Source organism: Miscanthus floridulus, chromosome 19 (genome assembly GCF_019320115.1).
Source record: "Miscanthus floridulus cultivar M001 chromosome 19, ASM1932011v1, whole genome shotgun sequence".
NCBI lineage: Eukaryota > Viridiplantae > Streptophyta > Magnoliopsida > Poales > Poaceae > Miscanthus > Miscanthus floridulus.
In genome coordinates, this window is record NC_089598.1 from 19,350,470 (window position 1) to 19,374,275 (window position 23,806).

The following is a 23,806-nucleotide window of genomic DNA, read 5'->3' on the forward strand; positions in this document are numbered from 1 at the left end:
AGACGAGACGTAAGGAATGACCATGCCCATGGTCCTAAGCATCACCCATCGTAGGATAAAGGACAGTTGATACAGTAGCCGTAATACATCTGCCCATCTGCAACAAGTGGGAATAAAACCCTGAGTACGAGAAGGTACTCAGCTAGACTTACCCGACATAACCGAAAATAAATGACACCAAGGATTATGAAGGGCTTTATAGTAGGGTAGCTGACTCATTTGCAAAAGAAGCATTTTTAGCATTTCAAGAACCTTTCTAAAAGCATTATTGTCAATTTAATTATTATTAACCTATCGACTAGATTTGCACCTATACTAGAGCAAACACATGATTAAGCGGATAATGACAACCCATGATCATTAAACAACTTCCATATTGTCATATTCATTATAACTGTCCAAGTGTTCCATTAACATTTACAACGATGAAGTAACTTAAGTCAAGTGCTCACTATCCAGGAGCGATGGCGATTCAAATCGATTCCTAACCAGCTGGTGATTTATTCCTTACACAAACCTCACTCACCCGCTAAAGTGAGATATTGATCACCGAGTCAACTATCCAGGAATCTCGAGTTTGCCAAGAACCACATGTACCCGGGGGCCGACCGACTGCACTTTGGTCTTATCATCTCGCCCCCGTGTCCTACCACACCTGCTCCGGCACAGTGCGCTGCGGGTAATCTACTCGGCCCGAATAATCTCCCAGCTTCGCGGTCGGAAGGTACTTTATCCGGCCAGCTAAATGTAAGGCATGCGTTCAACATGACTTGAGGCCCAACAACGGTCGGTCCTTAATCGACACAGATAGAAACACTACAGTCCAAAACTCTGCAAGTCTCCGTCCGGTCTCAACTTCATTTAACACTTAGTTATACCATGACTTCATAGTCATCCAAGCAGATCCAGGTAACCACCTATAGCTCGTAGGTGATAGAAAATCACCCGACTTCTACCGGTCTAAGCCAGCTAAGCATTGACTCGGCTGCGGATACCTGGGTAACAAGGATATAGTATAACAAAGGTAAACAAGATATAATGCAGCAATGGTTGCAAGCAACTCCTGAACTTAATGCATCAATTAAAGTAAAGCATTTAATTAATAATTGCAAACCGGGAGAAAATGCTCCGGGGCTTGCCTCTCTTGAAGGAGCTCGGACGGTGATCGGGGCACTTCGGAAGTTCCTCAACGTCCTCCTCGTCGGCTTTGGGCACTTCCTGCGGCTGCACCTCGAACTGCTCCTCGGGCTCCTCGGGTATGACGACTGGGTTCTCGGTTTGCGATCCTGTATGATGCAATGTGTGTAAGTGCTTATGCAATCGGTGCATCGGATGAGATGAATACAATGGATATGTTTAAATGCAAGGTAGTCAACATCATCCAAGAAAATATACTACAAGCACATGTTATCTACTGCATTCTCTTCTACTACTAATATGTTAAGTCAACATATCTTATGAAATGCTTCAAAGATACACCAAAGCTTTGCTAATTTCTTAAACACATAAAGCAATGCTTAATTAAACCCTAATTAATAATAGGTTTGAATAGCAACCTCTATTTTTCTTGCTTAGAAAAATCTTAGAAAATTACCATAGCATATTACTACCCTAAGTAGTCTACCGTCAGATTTTCATGGTATTTGAATGAGTGGATTAGCCTATACAAAAATCACAAGCTATGGCAGATTATGAACATAAAAATACTTTGAACTGTGAAAAGTGTCAAACAACAGAGTTAGTATTTTTCCTAGGTTCTTCATAGTATACAATGACTGTACAAAAATTATCACATGCATGTTTTATACAAAGTTTGCCCTCTAGCTAAAATAACAAAAATCAGCCATTAAAGGTACTTGAACTACACCTCAAAATATTCCCATAGCACATGCATGAAACATATTTTTCCTAGGTAGTACATTACATAGGAAGATTAATAAACTTAGAATCATATTTTTCCTGAAGCCTATAGATTTTTCCACACATTTTTCAAGTTATCAACAATATACATGATTAAATAAAGTTCTACAGAAAAGTATTTCAAAAATGACATGCAGAAATTTTCCCAAGTAGATCTGATGATAAGGAACCTAGACAAATTTATTTCAACAGATTTGGAGCAACTTTGAGTAATCCAAATATTTTGCAAACCATTTCTATTTTCAAATAATAAAGAATAAATTGAAAACAATTCCTTCAATCGCTACTGGGCCAGCCTACTGGAATCAGCTGGCCCACGGCCGCTTTTGGCCTGCACGGCCCGAGCGAAGGGGAAAGGGGAGGCGACCCGACAGGGCGTCGGCCCACGGCCTTTCGGCCTGGCTCAGCTGAGGGAGAGGCCACGCCGGCGCTTGCGACGTCGCGGCGGCGCGGCTCGGCCACGAGGCCGGCGGCCATCTCCGGCCAAGACAGGGCGAGATAGCGGGCGCATGCGATGCGCGAGAAGCTGGCGAATGCGGTAGGGTAGCTAGGCGGGGTTGGAGAAGAGGAGGAAGGGGCCTTCCATGGCGGCCGAGCACGGCGGCGCCATGGCCGGCGGTGGCGAGGCTTGAGACGGCTCTACCTGAGCTCGGCAGTCGGCGCAAACGCGAGCACGACTTGAAGGAGAGCGAGGCGGAGCTGCGGGGGCGTGATTGCTGGCCGAGGTGGAGGAGCCGCGGCGGATTTCGCCGGCGGGTGCGGTGGCGCGGCGAGAGGCAGAGCTGGGGGCGCTCGGCTCTGGCGGAGAGGAGAGGCAGCGCGGGAATGAGCGAGTGAGCGCACCGGCTATGGCAGGAATAGGCGGGCGCGTGGGCGCGGGCGCAGACCGGCTGCGACGCGCGGCGGCGTCGACGGTGCATGGCCGCCACGCGGCGGGCAAGCTCTGCCGCGGTCGGGATCGCGGCGCGGCGCGTCAGCGGGCAGGCACGCACAGAGGCAGGCCAGCGCGGCGCTGGGCTGGGCTAGGCCGAGGCGAGGCGCGCGGCGCGGCGGGCTGCTGGCTGGGCCGGCTTCGGCCGTGGGCCAGAAGCGAGGCGGCGGCCCGCGAAGGAGAAAAAGCCCTTTTCCATTTGTATTTTCAAGGAATTTTTAATTGCCAACTTTCAAACATTATTTTGAGCAAGAAAATGAAATCTTTTGAAAATGTACCAAAAATGAAAGTTGATTAGAATTTAATTCCTTATAACTTTGCTTTTATGACCAAAGCCAAATTCTTTCTAGATTTTGAATTGTAAATTCAAAGTCCATGTTTAACTCAAAACCCTAATTTTTGGGAATTTTTTTTAAGCCAAATTTTGAATTAATTTGAAAACAACCTTGCTCCAAAAATTGAACTAAACAATCCTAGATGATTTACAATAGTAGCCAACCATGTTTTACTAACCTAGCAAGCAAAATTTAGGGCAAAACAATTCTAACAAAGGTATGCAACATTCAGGTTTCACAACATGTTTCAAATGTTTCGAAGCAGTGTTTCAATTGTTATTTACATGATTAGGCATGTATGATTTGGATGCTTGATGATGCATGATATGTATGATTTGCAGTGCCTAAATGCAGGCATAACACCGGGGTGTTACAGCGCTCTCTCCCAACATTAAGTTGATTCAAGTTCATATAAGTTAATCCAGAACGATCAAGTTCACTAGCTCACAATCACAGAACCGTCAGGTTCGGACCTCAAGCTCACGCTTGAACACTTAGCTCATAGAGGAGCTCTTGTCGCTCTCGGTCCTTCCGATAGGAGCCAACCGGACCTCTCGTGCACCCTATCTTTCTTCTTCTCGTTTGTAACCCCACTACAAACTTCGAGCACCTGGGCTCAGGAATAAAGTCACCGACCGACTCAAACCAGACGTAGGGCACGTTGTCTGAACTAGTATAAACCCTGTGTCATTGAGTGCTAGGCCACCTCCGATCACAACGTATGGCAAAACAACAAATAGTTACTTGTTGGTCACTTTCTGCACCGACACAAATGTTTTTTTGATTCTCCACAAATGTTTTGGATTCTCATTTGGATCTCCAGAATCCCTGTCAAAAATGCTAAAACGTGAAATGTTTCACCATGGATCTCCAAAATCCATGCTAAAACGTTCCACCAAGAATCAATTGGGATGATTCTCATTTTTTACACTACAGGAGAGAATCGCCCAAAAGGGTGTTTTGCTTGTTTCTGAATTAGAAATTCCGATTCATGTCCACCTCATTTTGTTTCAAGAATATGAATCTATCATCCCTACCAAACGTTTTCAAAGAATGTGATTGAGATTCGAGAATCACCAGAGAAACGTTTCTAAGGACATTTCAAAACTAGAACGTTTATAGAAGAATCTAGAGCCCTATCAAACTGGACTCCAATTAAACCTAGAATTAAATCCTTTCTAAAATGAAAGTAGTATCGATAAATAAAATGTTTAAGTGGCCCACCGGTTTGCCTTGCCTTGGTCCCACATCAGCCATGTCGGCAGTCAGCACTTCACGCTCTGGGTCTCGGAAAGGAACAAGAACAAAACTTTGTTATTATTCCCACTGAAAAGTGATTGTTTTTGTTCGTATATAGAATTCTTAACCTTATATCTCGTACGAGAACTGAATTGTTCCACCCTGGTTTGTATGGAATCACAAGTAGGCGACAGCCCGTCGTGTACTAGACTTCTTCCATTGGTACTGTACATGTATGTACGCTACGCTTACAAGCAAGTCATGCGAATAAGTCGAAGGTGAAACGACTAGCGGGCGACATCATTCGTTCATTGTTCGATGCACCACTCTACGGAGTACTCCTCAGTCTTAAAATAGAAATCATTCTCGTTTCTCGATAAATCAGTTTTTTTTTACTTTGACTAATTATATATAAAAAATATTATTTTTTATAATATATAATTAGTATTATTAGATAGATCGTTTAAATATATTTTCGTAATAAACTTATTTGAAAATATAAATATTGTACGTATTTTTCTACAAATCTAATCAAAATTAAAAAAGTTTTACTTACGCGTATCTCATAACGTCTTTTTTTTTACGAAGGGAGTACTGCTCATCGCTGGATTCCGCAAGTTCCGCAGAAGAATCTCATTCGGTCGGCATCAGTACGCAGAACAGGAGTAGAGAAGAGTAGTGAGAAACACTGTTCCCTGTGCGGCTGGCTGGTTTGCCTCCTTTTCCCCGGTCAGCTCTCAGCTCCCCCGGCGTCGACAGCACAACGTCGTGACACTTGCGTCACTGTCACTTGCTCTTACTCCCCAGTCCAATACGCGGAAACGGGTTTGAAGATTCGATGCCAGTTCGTCCAACCTTCGCCGTTGACCTCACCTCCTCCCCTCAGCCTTCTTCAGGCTTCAGCCAGCCAACGCTAGCCATCGTGGTCTCTAGCTCGTCTTCTGCAAGAACCTTTTTGGGTGATCAGCTGGACTAGTGGCATCGCAGGGTTGAATTTGAACGGTCAGCACACGATCGGCACTGGCCTTGGGTTTGAATATTCCTACCGAATTTTCCAAAAGGAGTCGAGACTCGTGAGAGTGAGTGAATGCCGACACACACACCACGCACAGACAGGCAGGAGTATTCGGCGAATAAGTCACTGTCTTGTCTCAGTGAGAACAAGCCTACCATCTCAGGTCGTAACAAGGAATCAGGAGTACCAAGTGAAGTACTGTGTGCATCCGACTCGATTGCTGGGAAGAAAGCAACACATTTGATGTCTGAAAATCTTTTTATCTCGTCATGTCTGAAACTTCATCGTACTATCCGCGTTCTTTCAGACGAAACAGGGCAGCCGCCCCGCCTCAGTTCCTTCAATCTATCTAGGGCTTGATCTTGATCGATGACCGTAGTAGGGCTTGTTTATTAGAAGAGTTCCACCTCCCATCTTCAAGCTCTACAACTACAAGATTGCATTGCTTGCTTCTCCAAAAGCTGCCCCTTTGTTTGTGAAGCTGACCGTGACTGATATCATAAAAAAAAGGGGCCATTTTCTCTCGGAGCTCATTTGGTGCTTTGACTGCTAGGCTTTTCTGATGCAAATAAGAATTTTGTTTCCGCCCAGCTCCAACAACACGAATATGGTGATCGATTTCTATTATTCCTCTCATATCTGGAATCGTGCATGCACGTAGCTATTAGCTAGACTTTACCTGCTGCCTTTTTTCCCTACTAAAACTTCTAGATGGAAGCAACATGCAACAAACTAAAGTAGCGATAAATAAAATAAAAAGGATCTGTCTATATGTCACCCAGAGTGAGGCATCACTTGAATTTTTCTCCTCCTAACGGCCACTGTTCATCTTCCTCCTCCCAATGCCCAGCGCTTGCGGCGGCCTCCCTCTTCCCCTCCCTCCCTCCCGCCGCCACTTTCTTCTCCAACTCTGGCGAACGGCCGCAACTCCCCCACCCGGACATGGCTCAGCCGCCTCCACCACCGCCAGGGCCCTGATTCGCCCGGCCACCATCCGCACCGGATCGGCCCCTTCTAAACCCGCCAAAGTTGGAGAAGAGGAGGGAGAGAGGCCAGATTTGGGGAAGAGAACATTCGAGTGATGGATTGCTTCAAATCACTCGAGTGAGCTATAGCTTTATCGTAAAACAAACTTCAGAATTCACAAGACCACCTTTTATAATCTATACCAATAATGCATCCAAAATTCCAAACCAAAGTACTCCTATATCAATATACAAGAGTTTATCAGGAAAAAGAAAGACGGTCATCGTCGCGCCCCCGAATTTCCTGCCCACTAAAAAAGATGCCAATTTTTCTTTTCGGCTGCAGCACCCTTCGCCTTTCCCAGTTTCCCTACCGAGTGGACGTAGCAGTTTCCCCTCCAGCTCCTCCAGCACGATAACTAGTCTGACCAAAGACTGGTCAATGGACGGACGAGCACCCAAAATCAGAGAAAAAAATATAGACCAGAAACTCACTCGGTTTCATTTCCCGTTTCCCCCGGTCAAACGTGCTCTCCCTCTCACCAACGTCTAGAATACCACAAGACAGTGACACAAGTGCTGCAGGCGTGCAGTAGATTCATGGCCTTTGAATCTCAGACAACACTCTACTATAACTGCTACTGCTCCCATCCTTCCTTCCTTCTCCGGAACAAACATTGCATGCCACACCTTCCTCTCGTCTTCTCCGTTGCTCTCCCTCTCCCGATCTCCTGCATATATATATATATACCCAGCTGCAAGCTTTCGTGATCATCGTTGTTGGTTGCCGCCATTCTTGGCCGAGAAGCCACCTGTTCATATACATACATCCTTCTTCTGTGTTAATATCGCCACTTGAGTCACCTTGTGTTTTCCCATCTGTTTCTCTGAACTTGTGATTGTCCTCCCGCTGCTCCTCCCTGCCAGCCTCGCCCTTCAAATCGGTCACTGCCGTGCCGCGTCGTCGTCGTCGGGTCCGAGCTGTTCTTCTCTGCCTCCATCACCAGCTCATCCTTGCTGCTGAAATATTGTTCATACAAATCAACAACCAGGGTGTTATACCATCCAAGAATCATCACAAAGCAGTCGCTGAGCGCCGGTCGGTCGAATCAGTGTCTGTTGCACTGCAGATCGAGAGCTAGGCGGCAACCGGCAAGCAAGAGCACGCCAGCCATGCAAGACGGCGCGGGAGCAGAAGCAGGGAGCATCCAGACGCTCCTGACGCTCCTCGCCGACGGCGAGGAGCAGGCGCGCCAGCTCGGGGAGATGATGGCCGCCGACGACCCGTGGTCCTCCCGCGCGGAGCACTACAGGGGCGCGGCGCGGCGGCTGCAGTGCACGCTCGGGAAGGCGGCGGCCGTCGCCAGGGCCATCGAGGCCGCCGCGCCGGGGTCGTCGCGGGGCACCGACCGCTCCGACTCGCCGCGGTCGGCGGACGAGAGCTCCGGCGGGACGACGACGGTCGCGACGGAGGTGCAGGAGCGCCAGAGCATGTGCAAGAGAAGGTGCGTCGCGTTCACTTTTTTTCAAACTCAAAAAACACTGCGTACCCGTACGTACGTGCCGCGCGCCAAATGAGGTGCACTCGAAGTGGTTTTGGCGGGTGCATGCATGCATCGTAGGGTCAAATGGCATAAAAATCGAAAACTACGCGTATGCAAATTCATCGGAAACATACTTTGAAACTTCGCAAAGTATTGAAACTTTACACAGATCTAGGTATGGTCATGTTCTATGTTCATGCAAATATGCAAGTTCAGACTCGACTCCGTTTATGAAGCATATATATACATAAAAATTCAGGAACAATAGAACTAGCACGAGACGTCTTTGCAGTGCAATTGCTCCTAATTCCTTTTGTCATATCCTTTAGAGTTGACTGACTCTGAACTTGAATCTTCACGTTCATGCATATAGAAAACGATATCACCTAGATCCTAGTATCCTACAGAGTTTGATATTCTTTGAAGCTGAGCACGTTCATGTATGTGAATCTGTACAGTTTCCAACAATTGTACCATTTTCAGCACATATGCCAAACATTATTTACTCACTTTCATTTTTTTAAACAAAAACTCAATTTTTCACTTTTGATAGTCTAGCGATGTGGCACACTGCGCACGCGTCTCAGGGCTGTGAACAACCTTGCTTCAGACTTCTCAGCATCACAGGCAGCACTTTTTGTGTGTTTAGACCAAATTAGGAGATAACACCTACGTAATAGTGCACAATACTTCGTGGTAACGCCACTGTCAGACAGATGCCCCAGCCATATTCAGAAACCATTTCCCACAAAACAAACTTTATTTGAGGATTTTTTTTTCTTTTAAGAAAAGAAACAGAGCATTAAGGACGCGTGCAATATGCAACAAAGCTACTCTACCCTAAGTGATAGAAACGTGGGTGTGGTGCCAAAAGCTATCCCATACAAACGTTCTACATACTACGTTACTCCCTCCATTTCAAATTATAAGTTTTTTTTACATAGATATCAATATGCACTTAAATATATAATAAAAATAATATATTTAAAAAATTAAAATTTCTTATAATTTAGAACGAATAGAGTATGTTCTGGTGGATATATTATTGCGTTAGGATCTAATATGATCACAGAATCCTGGAAGCAACGGTATGCAGTGTTCATGTTATCTCAGAGGCTGACTTATAAGTATAGGCGTATAGCATAAGAAACTATATTTTTAGAAAAAAAATCGCACTATTCTACTCTGTCATATATAGGCAGTAAGTCAACAGACTAATTTACTCCTCAGTAAACCTGAAAAGGATCTTGAAAAGGTACCTAACAGCATGAAGAATTAGTTATCATACTACTACAGAGAGTAAATTGGCAGTAGCATCCTGGTCATAGTCATAGGCTATGGACATATGGTTGTTTGGTCAAAAAAGGGAACAACATGTTTTTGTGATCATAGGCATCAACACTCGGTCAAATACAGAGCATTCGCAAGTCAACACAAAAAAAGATCTGAGCATCTGACTAACCCCACTCGTTTTCCTGGTCATGAATCCTACAGGAAAGGTCTACCAAGATGGACCGCGAAATTCCGAGTGCCAGATGCAAGCTTGGAGGCCACCCCGGACGACGGCTTCAGCTGGAGAAAGTACGGCCAGAAGGACATCCTCGGCGCCAAGTTTCCCAGGTAAACCCTCAACCATCAACACCGAAAACTTTGACGATGCAGATTAATTTCATATGTACAACATGTTTATAACGTACGGCCTCTGTTTTGGTGAATCGTATCTCACGAGAAATTCTGCACGAATTTCGTAGCGAAGCAATTCGATTCATGTGACAGAAGTTTCTGATTTAGGTAGCATATGAGTATATATATATGATGTCTGGTACTGACGCGTACTGCTGCTGCGGTTGCAGGGGCTACTACCGGTGCACGTACCGCACAGCGCAGGCGTGCGCCGCCACGAAGCAGGTGCAGCGCTCGGACACCGACCTGTGCGTGTTCGACGTCACGTACCAGGGCGAGCACACCTGCCGCCAGAAGCAGCGCGCCACCGTGGCCGCGGCCGCGGCCGCGCACGGCGGGAGCCAGTCGCCGCCGCCTCCGCCGCCTGAGCCGCTGGAGCAGCAGCAGGACCCGAGCATGCAGCTGCTGGGGATGGGCTTCAAGCGCGTCCTCAAGGTGGAGACGGCGGGGCTCCACGACCACGACCACGACCACGACCGCGACCGCGGCCCCGCCTCCGCGCCCGCCGCGTCCTTCTCCTTCCCCTCCATGCCGCCTTTCCACCATCCCGGCGACGCGACGACGGACAATAACCCCGCCGCCGCGGCAGCGGCGGCGGCGGCGGCCTTCTCGCTGCCCGCGTCGAGCTACTTTCCTGCGCCGCAGCACCCGGTGGTGGTGGACGGGAGCTGCTACGACGTCGTCTACGACTATGAGGCTCCGGGGGCGCGCATGCACGGGGCGGAGTCGTCGGAGCTCGGCGAGGTCGTCACCAGGGCGATCACCGCCCCCGCCGCGTTCGACTACTCGTCACTCTTCCACCACCAGGCTGAGCTCGACGACCCGCACCTGCCGTTTCCGCCATTTGGCGGCCCGCCCCACGGACCATACCAGTAGGAGATCAGGGGCGGCCATGCCATGGAGGCACGGACGCTGAAATGATCGAGGATTTTGCACCTTAACCCGCTAGGTAGTAGTACCTTATTAGTTCCTGGTCTTCCTGATCCTGAACAGTTGTTGTCACATTTGTCTTGGTGACCTAAGTACTCCCTCTATTATAAATTATATGTGTTGTTTTGAGCTTTTTAGATACATTAGTTTTATTATGTATCTACATATAGTGTATATTAAAATCTATCTAGAAATGTTATTTTGTAATTTAGAATAGAGGGAGTAATAACTTTGAGCATCGACGGTTGTTGTAATGTAAGAGGATTATATTATTGTTGCTTATATAAGTATATTTCGACCTAGGTTTCTCTTTTGAGCCTAGGAACCTTGAGTCCTTGACTAAAAACATTAAAATTGTACTCTTCCTCTGAAATACAAAGGATTTATAAATTTGGTTCAATTTAGGACAATTTTACTTACTCAAGATCCTATATATTTCTGGAGAGGGAGCGCAACTATATACGTAAGGGAAAACTCTTGTGTTACAAATAAGACATATATAAACTTTGGAGTGCTAATTAATTAGGGCATGTCCGTCTGGGAAAACTCGTGCAAACATATAAACTATTTGAAAAACGTACTTTGATCATTCAATAAAATTTAAACTTATCCATGTATGTACTCGCATGTAAAACTTGAGATGCAAAATCAAACTACAAAAACTCATATGAAAATAACAAATTTCATATGCATTTGCAGTACAAGACAAAAATTATAGTGCACATGCACCTAAAATTTATTCTTTCCTTATGAATTTTCTAGTTTGAGTTTACATCTTAACTTTTACATATGAGTACACTATGGGTGTATGAAGTTTCAGTATTTTTTAAATAACCAAAGTATGGTCTTTAAAGTAATTTACATGTTTGTATCTAAGATGTAGTTTGCACTAATAGCTTTTTTTGTCTGGCTTGAGTTGTTGCTTTTTGAAAAGCTTGCTTTTTATGGCTGTTGGTAAAAGCCAGCTCGTGAAAAGTTGGACAAACTTTGAATCAATGAAATATGTATAACAAATGTAACGTCCATCATTACAGCATTTCTCTTAAGCCAGCGAAATCTGATACCAGGTGACTGAAAAACCTTGTGGTTGTGGGCTGTGGCTTTGTGCTAATAAAAAGTAATATAAAAGCCAGAAGCACAACAGGGCCTACGAGTTGCTGAAAGAGGGGAATCTGTCGAACTGAAACGGCTTTGACTGCTGGTTAGTGGTGGTGTCGTCAAATGACCGATTGCAAGATTCATCCTCATCCCTGTGACTGATGGCGATGAGGTGAATGAATGAGGAATAATGCTGTTGAGTAGCAGTACTCCTTCAAAAAGAGAATTACTCAATTTTAGAAGAGTCAAGCAATTCTGAATTTAATGAACTCAAATAATTTTAAATTTGATCAAATTTGTAAAAAAATCTAATATTTATGGTATCAAATAAGTTAGATTAGATTAGTTATATAATATATTTTAATAGTAAACATATTTTTACATATAAACATAAATATTATTTTCTACGTATTTAGTTAAATTAAACTTTAACTTTTTAAGAAAAAATAACTTAGTTTAAATATAGAATTGTATTTTGTTTTACAGAGGGAGTAACCATGACGAACAAAGGCATTGTAGGCCGACTAGACTGGCAATAGGGATTTAACAACTGGCAAGCATGAATGAGGAGGCAGATTGCTTTTCCGGATGTGACAGCATAGTACTGGTATATTTGTGTCGTGGCACTGGCACTGGTTGGCCCTTCATTTTGTTCTTTGTTCTCTGTTCTTGTGCTGCTAGCGCCTTGTTTAGATGTCATCCAAAAGTTTTTTCACTCTCTCTTCATCAAATCAATTTTTAGCCGCTTGTATGGAGTATTAAATGTAGGTAAAAAAAATAACTAATTACACAGTTTAGTTGGAAATCATGAGATGAATCTTTTGAGCCTAGTTGATCCACGATTGAACAATATTTACCAAATAAGATGAAAGTGGTACTATTTATCGGGTTCAAAAAATTTGCAAAGTAAACCAGGCCTAGTTCTTGGAAAACAGGGTAGTATGTTTCCGTTCCATAGAATCTGTTGTCAGTGGAAACAAGACCGTCTCCATGGGATATATTCTATCTAATCTTCTATATTTAAAAAGTAATATTTTAGAAGATAAATGTGGTACAACAGATCTCATTTCTCATCTCTTGTATCTACAATTAAATTTTCAAGAGACCTCCTAAAAGAAGCATTATTTCTCCTAAATAAAGGAGACATCTCCTCTCATATCCGTAAAGAAATAAAAGAATAAGTTTTAGGTAATCAGCTTCAGCAATGCTCTCATATATCCTAAATTAATTTTAAGACGCTCTCTTAAAACAATTTATAAAAGATGTATTAGAACAGATCGGGTGAAGTTACTCTAAAAAACCGCCAGAACACTAGATACACATACATGTACTGATGACCAAGGACAAAACAACCAAAAAAACAGCAATTAACTACTAGCCTTCCCAATTGGACAATTCTGCAACGACTTTCTCATCTGCATACTGAATGGCACCACACAAACACATAGCCACACACAGCAGGAAACACAGTGGCAGAAGTTCAGCTCAATCTGCTTCCTGCTTTTCCAGTATCAGATCGAGAGATGCTTCATCGGAACAGGAAGCAGCACACATGCGTTCTTACCCCTTTTTCTAAGGCAGCAAACATCAGGACCACAAAATAATACGTACCAGTAGAAGAAAAGGTTTGCATGGCAGGATCCCTGATTAGTGGGTAACCATCCGATCCATCCATCCATAATCCATCATCCTCCGTCCACCGAACGGCACTAGGCAGGCAGCAAGAGCCTGAATCCGGCAACTCTGCTCATCCCCCGTACCAGACAACACATGCGGGCAAAGGCCGCCCACCACAAGTTGCATCTTTCCTTGCAGGATTGCGGCTCACCAATCAAGAGCCGAATTACCACGAGCACCAGGCCACCAGCCGAATATAGAATTCTATGGATCGGAGGAAAAGGATTTATCATTAGCACCAACCTCCATGTGTCGACTGTTGAGGGCGTCTGACCCAGGTGGTTTATCATCATCGTTTGGACTAGTAGTTCGGTTGAAAGCCAAGTCTGGCCTAGTCCGTATTTTGCTACTACAGATCTTGTAGAGCTGACGTTTTGTTAGCCGCGACTCACGAGTTAGGCATGCCAAACTTTGGTTTGAGCTAGTTCCGTATAGGAAACTCGCTCGTGGGCAAGGTTGCCTGGTTCTTCTGTACATAGACCTTTTTTATTGCTGATGCGTTAGACGTAAGATTCTGGAGGCTTAGGATTAGACGTGGTTAAATTGGTTAGTCCACCAAACAAACATTCCCTTGGTGTTAAGTTTCTTTGCCCTGATGGTCACAAGTGTACTTACACTGCACTTATTGATGAACAAATGATGATACACACAGTAGACAGTGTGGTGCACACCATACGAACTTCTGAAGGACCGGATGGATCTCACCAATGACTGTACTACATGTTTGGTTCTTAGGATAATTGGGAGTAGGACATGATGAGCTCTTTATGTAGTGTTTAGTTCTAAAACGAGCCAGGATGGATATGTTCTTAGAGAGAATATTCCCCTTAGATTTGATCACCCTGCCCACTAAAATCGGGGGGATTGGCTTGCCTCCAATTAATGGAGTCGTCGCCTGTTTTTGGTGTGGGGTGGTGGCTATGGGAGAAGCTTTTGGTGCAGGGAAGCAGCTTCAGATTTGGGTAGCGCAACCATGGGCTTTAGGTGGCATAGCTTTAGGCGGCCATGGCCTTGGGGCGATGTCCACCGTATCAAGATTGAACCACGAGATCAAGGGTAGGGTGGCACGGGAAGGCTTGAGTCGCTGGATCTGGGGCAGAGTGGTGTCAGAGCTTAGAACTGTAGGATTTAGTGCGGAGGCGTGAACAGACCAATGCTTCAGTGAAGAGCGTAGCCCGATGGAGAAGCGTGTGTTGGTTAGCGCTACGGCGAGCGACCCAAGCATGATGTTAGCGCTAGAGTGCACGTCCGGTCAGCATAGTCGAGAACTCGACGAGAAAAAGGGAAGAAGAGATTTGCAACTATAGAAGACGACCGGAGCTGTTCGTCTAATGGTTTTTACGGCTGATAAATTGACTGAAGCTGATTTGTTGTTCTAGAAAAATGATATTCTATGACTGACAATTTGACTTATAATCACCCTAGCCAAACAAAGAAAATAAAGATATTCTATCTCTTCAACCAAATGGAGTTGGGACGACTTCGTCCTAAAAAAGCCAGAATCAAACTGGCATCCGTCATCTCTCAACTCGACTTCAATCAAGCACACGCGTAGAAACCGATGGAAAATCCGCCGGCACGGCGGATCCACCGCTGGCCGGAGGGCTGAGGCCGGCAGCGCGAAACTGACCAGAACCCATCCCACGGCACACGGCACGGCGCGGCGCAAGTGGCGAGAAAACTGCCTTTCCGCTGCGCTTTCCCACCACCGCTGCTGCCACCGCCAGCGCCAACCCCCCCACTATTTACGCCCGCCTCGGCCTCGGCACGCCCTCCGGCCCTCCCTCCCCGCCCCGAGAGCGACCGGCACTAGCGCTGGGCAGCCGCGCGTGCGAGCGAATAAACAACGCCGCGACGAGAAGAGAGCAGAGGGCGGGGCACTGGGCAGTGGGGGCTCGGAGGCCGAGGGAGGCGAGGAAAGCGGCGGGTGCCGGGCCGCCCGCGCCGGTGCCGAGGACCTCACCCCTCTTCCGTCTGTCCCCCGCTTGCCGCCACCGCCGCCGCCCGTTCGTGATCCTTCCGTTTCCGCTTCCTCTCCCCGCACCCCTTTTTAACGCCCCGCGTCGTCCTCCTCTTCCGTCGCCGCTGCGTTCCGTGCCTGTCCTCCCGCGGGTTCTCCTCGCCCCCCAATTGCGGCGCCTGGGCGCCGCTTTCGCCTCCGGATCTGGGCGCTGGACGGTGCCCCTGCCGAATCGATGGCGCGGGCGGCGCTCCGAGTGGGCGCCCGCGCGCTTGCGCTCCTCGTCCTCGTGTCCGGTGCGCCTGCCTCTCTCTCGCCTCCCGCCTGTCTCCTCGGCACCGTCTAAATTGTGCTTTGAGGCTGCGGTCGCCGTGTTGATCGAGCGATTCATTCGCTGGGACTGTTTCGGCGTGGTGCGCTCGTTGAGCTAGGAAACATACTTGCTTCGGATTTTTGCGATGTTTGTGGACTAATCACTCGTTCGTTCGGGTGATGCAGTGGCTGTGCTTCCACTTGTCAGTTCCGACGATGGGTACAAACACTGTGAGGGTATCGTCAGGGGCTGGGCGGATTCCTCCACTGGGCGCGAGAAGGACGGGGACAAACTGAGCCTCAAGGATTTGCTCTTCTTCCTCCACATTCCTAGGACTGGAGGCCGCACCTACTTTCACTGGTACATTCGCTGGACTGGACATCAGTTTGGTTCACAGTAATCTAAGGTGTATCCCGCTGATGTTTCATGCCTTGCAGCTTCCTCAAAAAGCTGTATACAAATGCACAGGAATGCCCGCGATCTTACGACAAGCTACGGTTCGACCCAAGGTGAGGAAAGTTAGCTCTCTACTTTATTCAACTGCATCATCATGTCGATTGGGCAAAATTCGACAAACGATATCTGTTTCATGAGCACCTCATCTCAGTTCTGAATCATAGCACTGTTCTGGTGAACTGTCTGAATTAGTTAAAAAATGAGTGTTTCCTTCAAATTCTGTGTGCCATCTGCCCTGCTGTTTTAATTAATTAATTTTGTGGACTTTATGAAAATATTTCTTTGAAAATACTCACTCTAGGAAAATTAGCTTCTATTTTACAAATTTAGATCATGAACCAAATAATTTAAATGTAATCTATGGTTTACTACATTTCTGTCTAGTGAAATAATGTTCTTAGCGCTTACCTGACCAGGAATGTGAAAGTTGTTAACATGGATGGTCTCCCAGTATGCTAATTACTGCATCCTAGTATATGCATAGCAATTACATCTTCAAATTGTTAACTGTATGTCGTGACCTGTCTATGGATCATGCCAACAAATATGTAGGTAGTGAAGGAGCACCTTTTTTAATTGTTGTTCCTTATGAAGCAACTGTCAGTGTTTGTCCTATGAGTTCAGTTCCAAGATCTTTTCTTAAGATAATTTGCTTACAACTAATGACACTTTGGTATTATTATCAGCCATCCTGATTGCAAGCTGGTTGTTAGTCATGATGACTATAGCTTAACTTCCAAGCTGCCAAGGGAGAGAACTTCTGTTGTAACAATACTAAGGAACCCAGTTGATCGTGTATTTAGCACATATGAGTTCTCAGTGGAAGTTGCAGCTAGATTCCTTGTGCACCCAAACTTAACTTCTGCAAAGTTAATGACTACCCGTGTGTTAACAAAGTCTCGTGCTGTCAGTACTTTGGACATCTGGCCTTGGAAGTACTTGGTTCCATGGATGAGGGAAGATCTGTTTGCCAGGGTATGCCTATCCACTTCAGTTCAACCTTTGGTTTAGATTTGTACTTTATAGAATTATAGTGGCTGAAAGTACTCAGTAACATATGGTGGATATGCTTGTGGGCTCAAATTGCAGCTGTTCAAATGCAACAGTTTTGACAAAATGCTGTCAAGATACTTTATTTTCTAAAACATGTACCTTATATTTTGGGATCTCGTGCTTTATATTCAACATTTAATTGGATCTTTGATAGATATCTGTATCTGGTACTAACCAAACCAAACACCAATTGTAATAGATATAAATCAGTTGATCCACTGTGTATTTTCCTTAAATTGGTAGAGAGCTCTGTATATTACAGTTTCCCTACCATCCATAGTATCCCATTACAGTGATTCAACATCCTAGTTTTGTCAGAAGGTTCCAAGTGTGACCCCCCTTGAGCTTCAATAGTAGTTACACTTCTTGTCATATTTGATTTGAACAACCAAGGGCATAGATTCTAAATTATCTTGGAACTAATAAACTTATAAGTTATAATTACAACTACGATTCTTCCATTGCCTTAGAATGTTCCTTCAATAAGTATACTGTAACTTTCCAGAGAGATGCCAGGGGGAATGACACAGTTCATAGTAGTAAGAAGGTTAATGCATATGATGTGGAGGATATGGTTATGCCGTTACATCAGTACATCAATGATCCAGTTGCCCATGAAATCATTCATAACGGGGCTACCTTTCAGGTACGGTGATGTCATTTTTGTATATATCAACTTCTGTTGTACTATTCCTGTATAGTTTTATTTGTTTACTGTGTCTGTTTCTGTTCTACCTGTGTATTGGGAACTGCAAATTGTCCTCTATCCATTTTCTCTGGCCTCCCTCAACATTGATATTTTCCATTGTAACAAATTATACAATAACATTTGCTGCAGTATTGATTTGCTATTTCCATCCACTTTGTCAATTTTCCATAATTTGATTATTTTCAAAAGATGATCATTTACATTTTAGATCTGTGATGAAGTACATATCTTGCTACTATTTTTCATGAAATATGTGATCATTCCCTACTTGAACAATCTGGATAGCTCATGCGATACAGCTGGACAATAAAAAACAGATGCATGCATGCATGCTTACTATGACTTTTTTACTGATATGATATACCCACCACAGTTAAACCTCTACTTCATCACCATGTGTTCTCAAACAATGACAAGTTCAGCAGTTCTATTATATGCATATACGTTTTCCTACATAACCTCAGGATCTTTATAAGAATAATTGGCACAAAAACCTTGGTGGAAAGATTGAGCCGAATAATAGGGTTTTCTTTCCCATACCAATTTCCCAGTACACATTTGTTAGAGTATGGCAGGGGCCTATTGGGCCTGGGCCGGATGTGTAGCCCATTAGTGTTAGGGTTAATTAGAGATAAGGGTCGCTAGCTTAGGAGTCAAGTAAACCTCTCTATATAAGGAGAGGATATGTATCAATCTAATCAAGCAAGAATTAAGAAGGAAATCCCTTCCCTCTTGCCCGGCCGTGGGCAAGGCCCCCGGCCGGCCTCCAGCCACCCTCGCGCGAACAGTACCCGCGGGTACTGTAACAGACGCCTCTCCCTCAGATCTCTCCCTCTCAATCCTCCAGCCCCATAACATCATAACAATCTGGTATCAGAGATCTTTGGTTCGATCATGTCCACCCGTCGTCCTCCGCCGTGGGCGTCATGACGAACGAGCAGTTGACGGCGGCTGTCCTTGACCTCGGCAAGATGGTGGCCGGGATTCATGGGTTCCTGCTGGGGCCGCAGCCGAACCCGCCGCCGCCGTCCCAGCAGCAGCTGCTGCCGTCGCCGCCACCGCTTCCGGCTTGGATCGCCGATTTGTCGAAACCCATCTACATGGCGCCCAGTACCCAGCCGCACCTACCGCCGCTCCCGACCACCGGGGCTGTCATGGCGCATGGCGGCGCCCCGGCTTCGGGCGTCCTCTACGGCGGGGTGGACGGCGGCAGCCTGATGCCGACGCTCTCCGCCACGTCGCCCTCGCTGGACAGCACGGGCGCGGCGCCCTCGGCCTCCTCACAGGACCCGCCTCCAGTTGCGCTTAGCTGCACGGAGGACCTCGATCTCGTCTGTTGCGTCGGGGATCTCGGGCATGCGGTTTCCCTCACGGGCGGCGGGCATGCTATTTTCCCTGCGGGCGGCAGTTGGGGAGGCGCATCCCTCCTCGTTCTCCATCGGAAGCCATCCGCTCTTCTTTGTGCGGTGCAGACCAGCATCTGTCCGGCGGGGAGAAGGCATGGTGTCACCGGCGGGAGCGCACTGCCTAGCACCGCCGCTTTCCGCCACCGACCACCGCGAGGGCGCCTTTGCTGGCCGTTGTTGCGACTACTTCTAGGTGGCCATATACATGCACCCCTTTCGTCAAGATGGTGTCCATGGGATCCAGGTGGTTGTCAACGTGCAGCTTATGCGTCGGGCTGGTGTCCGCCATCAATTGAAGAGGCTGCAAAAAATAAAGAGTTCACATCTATTTTCGGTTGATAATAATAAAATAAGCCGAGATGTAAAAGGCTTGTTTTTAAGTGATAGGTTTGTGTCGAGACATCGTTATAAGTTGGTTAGGTTGCAGCTCGAGGACGAGCTGCATGTCCAGGTGGGTAGGGGCCTATTGGGCCTGGGCTGGATGTATAGCCCATTAGTGTTAGGGTTAATTAGAGATAAGGGTCGCTTGCTTAGGAGTCAAGTAAACCTCTCTATATAAGGAGATGATATGTATCAATCTAATCAAGCAAGAATTAAGAAGGAAATCCCTTCCCTCTTGCCCGGCCGTGGGCCTTGCCCACGGCCGGCCTCCAGCCACCCTCGCACAAACAGTACCCGCGGGTACTGTAGCAGCCGCCTCTCCCTCAGATCTCTCTCCTTCTCAATCCTAGCAGCCACATAACAATCTGGTATCAGAGATCTATGGTTCGATCATGTGGTTCAATCATGTCCACCCGCTGCCACTAGCGTCTTCGTCGGCGCTGCTGCCACATATCAGCGCGCCGGCATTGGGCACGCTGGCGTCCTCAGGGGCGATCGCGCCCTCTGTCCCGGCGCCGTCGTCTCCCGCCGCCCTCGTCCTCACCTCGGAGCAGCTGACGGCCGCAATCTTGGACTTACGGCAGGCCGTGGCGGGCATCAGGGCCTTCCTCGCCGCGACCACAGCGCCGGTCATCTCGTACCAGTATGGGATGCCCTACGACGGGGCAAGGAGGAAGGGATTTCCTTCTTAATTCTTGTTTGATTAGATTGATACATATCCTCTCCTTATATAGAGAGGTTTACTTGACTCCTAAGCAAGCGACCCTTATCTCTAATTAACCCTAACACTAATGGGCTATACATCCAGCCCAGGCCCAATAGGCCCCTGCCATACTCTAACAACATTGGCCTGACAAACTGATCAATTTGTATATTCACTGTTCAGTAATTTCGTTGCAAATCTGTACCAGTACTGTGTTTTGTCTCGTGTGTATTTGTGTTATACTATTATATCTTCTCACACAAGCAGAACTATAGTAAACATCTGGCTGCAGGTGATTTCCCAGCCAGCTTTAACGATCTGGTTTTGCTAATTTGTTTATGTGTACTCATGTTACCTTGGCAGATTACTGGGTTGACGAACAATTCATACTTTGATGGAGCACATGAGGTTCGGCATTGTGTCAGAAAGCATCCAGATCTTGGTCGTATTGTGCTTGAAGTTGCTAAGGTATATACCAAAGATGAATGTCGTGAAACGTTTTTGTTGTGCATTTCAATGGCCAAAGCATGTGATACATCATTCATTAACTATATTCTCCTGCATGCGAAACATCACTGTGTTGACTATACAGTCATGCAGAAGGAACTTAAACGGTAGGTAAATGCATTATGACAATAACATTTACTAAAACAAATACATCCATTCAGTATACGAAGGCGGGTCTGGAGTTTTTTTTTATATACTTCCCTCCCTAAAGTAATACCATGATATTTTATTACAGAATAGGCTGGACCAGATGCTATATGTAGGACTTACGGAGGACCATGAAGAATCAGCGAGGTTGTTTGCTCATATGGTAGGAGCACAGGTGCTTTCACAATCTGGGACATTGAATTTAGATCTCAAGGAAAATGTGCCCAGTGAGACTGGTAATACACATTGCAATCTGGTGGTCCTAACTTATTATTGTGTCTTCAGTAGTTGCATTTATGTTATTTTAGACCAATGGCCAACAGCTCAACTTTATCTTTTATTGAAACTGAATGATAGTACAGCAATGTTTTGATGAGACAATTCCCTAACAAATTAGCAATGCATCACTGCAATTGTCGAAACCCAAGCATAGATTCATGCATCAATACAGAGACATCATATGTGCATCCCTGATCAAAATGAATGTGAGTTTGAATCAGCATAACATTCAGCAAAAGTACAGACCAGTGGAATGAAGCTGCTCATCAACCACTTAATGCATAAGCAGCACTCAAACTGTGGCTGGTGTAGCATTTGAAGTAGCAACTTGTGGTTTTGTGCATGATTTGCTGCACTAAAAACATTAGGGCCAATCTGAAAAAAGGAGACTTGAAGAAATAACTTAACATTAGGCCAGGAAGGCGATATGTATGAAAGAAAGTGACTTGAAGAAATAATTACACAAAGAAATTTTATGTTTATTCTGGGAATATGATTCTCCATATTCTTTTGATACAGTTTTGACAACTCAAAGATGATAAATGAGGATCTAATCTCTACTGTTCACAGACTCTCACCCATCCATGGTGGAGCCCGAGGATGAAGAAACAAACGAACATCTGGTATGAGGGTGGTTATAAACCTTATAATTGCGCTGTTTAGTTTTGCGTGATTATATAGTAGAATCTGTACACTCCATCTCATATTTATGTTCTCTTGATAGAATAGCGCGCATGGCTGGCAAAATAATGAAGCCCTGAACTCTACCAACGACGAACATGGAAAAGGAAATGTAATACACTACTTGAAGGACTCAATTATTTGTGTAGAGTTCTTTCTTTTATTTCCGTTTTCCTTTTGCGAAACCTTGTGTAGAGTTTTCTGTTATTAGCCTGTGATCACAATGTTAGTTTATTCCTGATGCCAGATGACTGTTGGTAAACTGATGGAAGCTTATGAAACTTGCATCGCCAAACTGCGGAAGTCTCAATCTAGCCGTCGTAAAATATCCCTAAAGAAAGTTCAGGAAGCAAACTTTTCAAAAGAGGTAACGACCAAACATTGAACATTGCTTTTAATTCATTTTGTATTTTGCGAGTACAGAAATCTGCATCATATGTACCTGATTCCCTTGTCTATATCGATATCAAACACAAATTGAAGCTTAGAAAAAGGAAATAGGGATACAAATGCTAAGGCCGATGTGCTCAAAACTTCACAACCATTCATGTGCTTATATTTTTGTCATAACTAAAACAGCAAAAATAATTGTAAATTTTATGTGGATACCCGATTTCTTTCCTCTCTATCAATATCAAGTACACACTGAGGCCATGAAAAAAGAAATAGAGATATAATTGTTAAGGTGGATGTGCTCAAAACTTCACAATCATTCATGTGCTTATCTTTTTGTCATAATGGAACACTCAAATAATAGGTGGAAATTTCTGCTTGTTTCTATCTTATATTATGTTTTTGAGTCCTTTCATATTAGAATGTTTCAGCAATGACATAGGAAGTTCTGTTTGCAGGCACGGAAGCTGGTACCTGAGGCAATTTTGAAACAAATTATCTGGTTGAACAGCCTTGACATGAAACTTTATGATCATGCTAAGAAAATTTTTACCCAGGAACATCTGATGCTAAAAGCTCAGCAATCCATGGTGGGGCAGCACAGGCAGTTGGCAGAACAAAAGGTTTATTCAAACTCAAAGAACACTACTTATGCGGTTCATTTTAGTTTGACAAGCTTTTCCTGCAAGAATTCAGAATCTCAGTGATGTGTGGTGGACATGGGTGAGGTCCAGAGGGTGTACCATGGCTAATCATGCTAATTTTTTAAATACAATCTAGTCAAATTTGACAAATAAGGGAGCCTGCTTCATATCAACAGTCATCAAGTGCTTGATGTTAGTTTTCCAATTTACTTGACATAACATTAACATCACATGTGCTTCTACTATTTGATTCATGCACACATGCCAGGGAGGAAACACGATAGGATATAAGATGAACCATTCTCGTATGCGGTGGAACTGTGCAAATGAAGAATTGTACTTCTGCTATTAGCAAGCCTCATGTCCTTTGCCTTGTCTCTTTCAGGAGGGCTGGATCAGCATAATCTGCAGCGACGGGATTTGCTCTCCTTGGATGGTGGTCTTGCTTGGTCTAGGGATCACCACGATCATAGGTTTGGTCACATTAGCTGTAACGACGAGAAAAAGAACGTCTAAACTTAAGGTTTAACCAGAATTCATGAGGGCAGTATCTAGATTTTGATGTACAGTCAGATGATGCCCCCAGACATTTGCTCTGTTCGCTTGAGCTACTTTTTAGCCATGAAACTGTGTTTTTCTCTTGCAACATTTTCGCATAAGCGAACAGGTGTTACCCTTAGCATTCTTTGGGGGCAGAGGTGTTAGCATCCACAGAATCTCGTGTATACTCGTGCGGTCGTACTGGTCAGACAATTTGAGATGACGCGTTGGTAGTGTGTTCACAAATAGATAAATTGTAAAGTACAGTAGTACACGATGGATTCACTCTGAATTGTG

General features: G+C 45.2%; 2 protein-coding genes across 3 annotated transcripts; both read left to right on the forward strand.

Moving 5' to 3' along the window:
* Positions 1–7,064: 7,064 nt before the first annotated feature.
* On the forward strand, positions 7,065–10,809 carry LOC136529755 (transcription factor WRKY19-like). Its single transcript, XM_066522829.1, has 3 exons — positions 7,065–7,910; positions 9,444–9,569; positions 9,803–10,809. Exons 1-3 carry the CDS (start codon positions 7,579–7,581, stop codon positions 10,506–10,508), a joined length of 1,164 nt encoding a protein of 387 aa, XP_066378926.1. The 5' UTR covers positions 7,065–7,578; the 3' UTR covers positions 10,509–10,809.
* A 4,060-nt stretch (positions 10,810–14,869) lies between these two features.
* On the forward strand, positions 14,870–23,645 carry LOC136526930 (protein-tyrosine sulfotransferase-like). Of its 2 annotated transcripts, none has more exons than XM_066519501.1 (12): positions 14,870–15,593; positions 15,796–15,970; positions 16,048–16,119; positions 16,753–17,041; positions 17,625–17,765; positions 20,682–20,786; positions 21,061–21,208; positions 21,822–21,874; positions 21,976–22,044; positions 22,180–22,299; positions 22,784–23,048; positions 23,355–23,491. In XM_066519501.1, the coding sequence occupies exons 1-11, from the start codon at positions 15,533–15,535 to the stop codon at positions 23,030–23,032; spliced, it is 1,482 nt and encodes a 493-aa protein (XP_066375598.1). In that variant the 5' UTR covers positions 14,870–15,532; the 3' UTR covers positions 23,033–23,048; positions 23,355–23,491. The 2 variants fall into 2 exon arrangements, with proteins under 2 accessions (XP_066375598.1, XP_066375597.1); XM_066519500.1 differs by having other exon boundaries at positions 14,873–15,593; positions 22,784–22,948; positions 23,355–23,645.
* The last annotated feature ends 161 nt before the right edge of the window (positions 23,646–23,806 follow it).

Coding starts and splice junctions, on each gene's coding strand:
- LOC136529755 (XM_066522829.1), top strand. CDS start 7,579: ATGCAAGACGGCGCGGGAGCAGAAGCAGGGAGCATCCAGACGCTCCTG. Junction 7,911..9,443: donor CAGAGCATGTGCAAGAGAAG/GTGCGTCGCGTT, acceptor TGAATCCTACAG/GAAAGGTCTACCAAGATGGA. Junction 9,570..9,802: donor CTCGGCGCCAAGTTTCCCAG/GTAAACCCTCAA, acceptor CTGCGGTTGCAG/GGGCTACTACCGGTGCACGT.
- LOC136526930 (XM_066519500.1), top strand. CDS start 15,533: ATGGCGCGGGCGGCGCTCCGAGTGGGCGCCCGCGCGCTTGCGCTCCTC. Junction 21,875..21,975: donor AAGAAACAAACGAACATCTG/GTATGAGGGTGG, acceptor TTCTCTTGATAG/AATAGCGCGCATGGCTGGCA. Junction 22,949..23,354: donor GGCAGTTGGCAGAACAAAAG/GTTTATTCAAAC, acceptor TGTCTCTTTCAG/GAGGGCTGGATCAGCATAAT.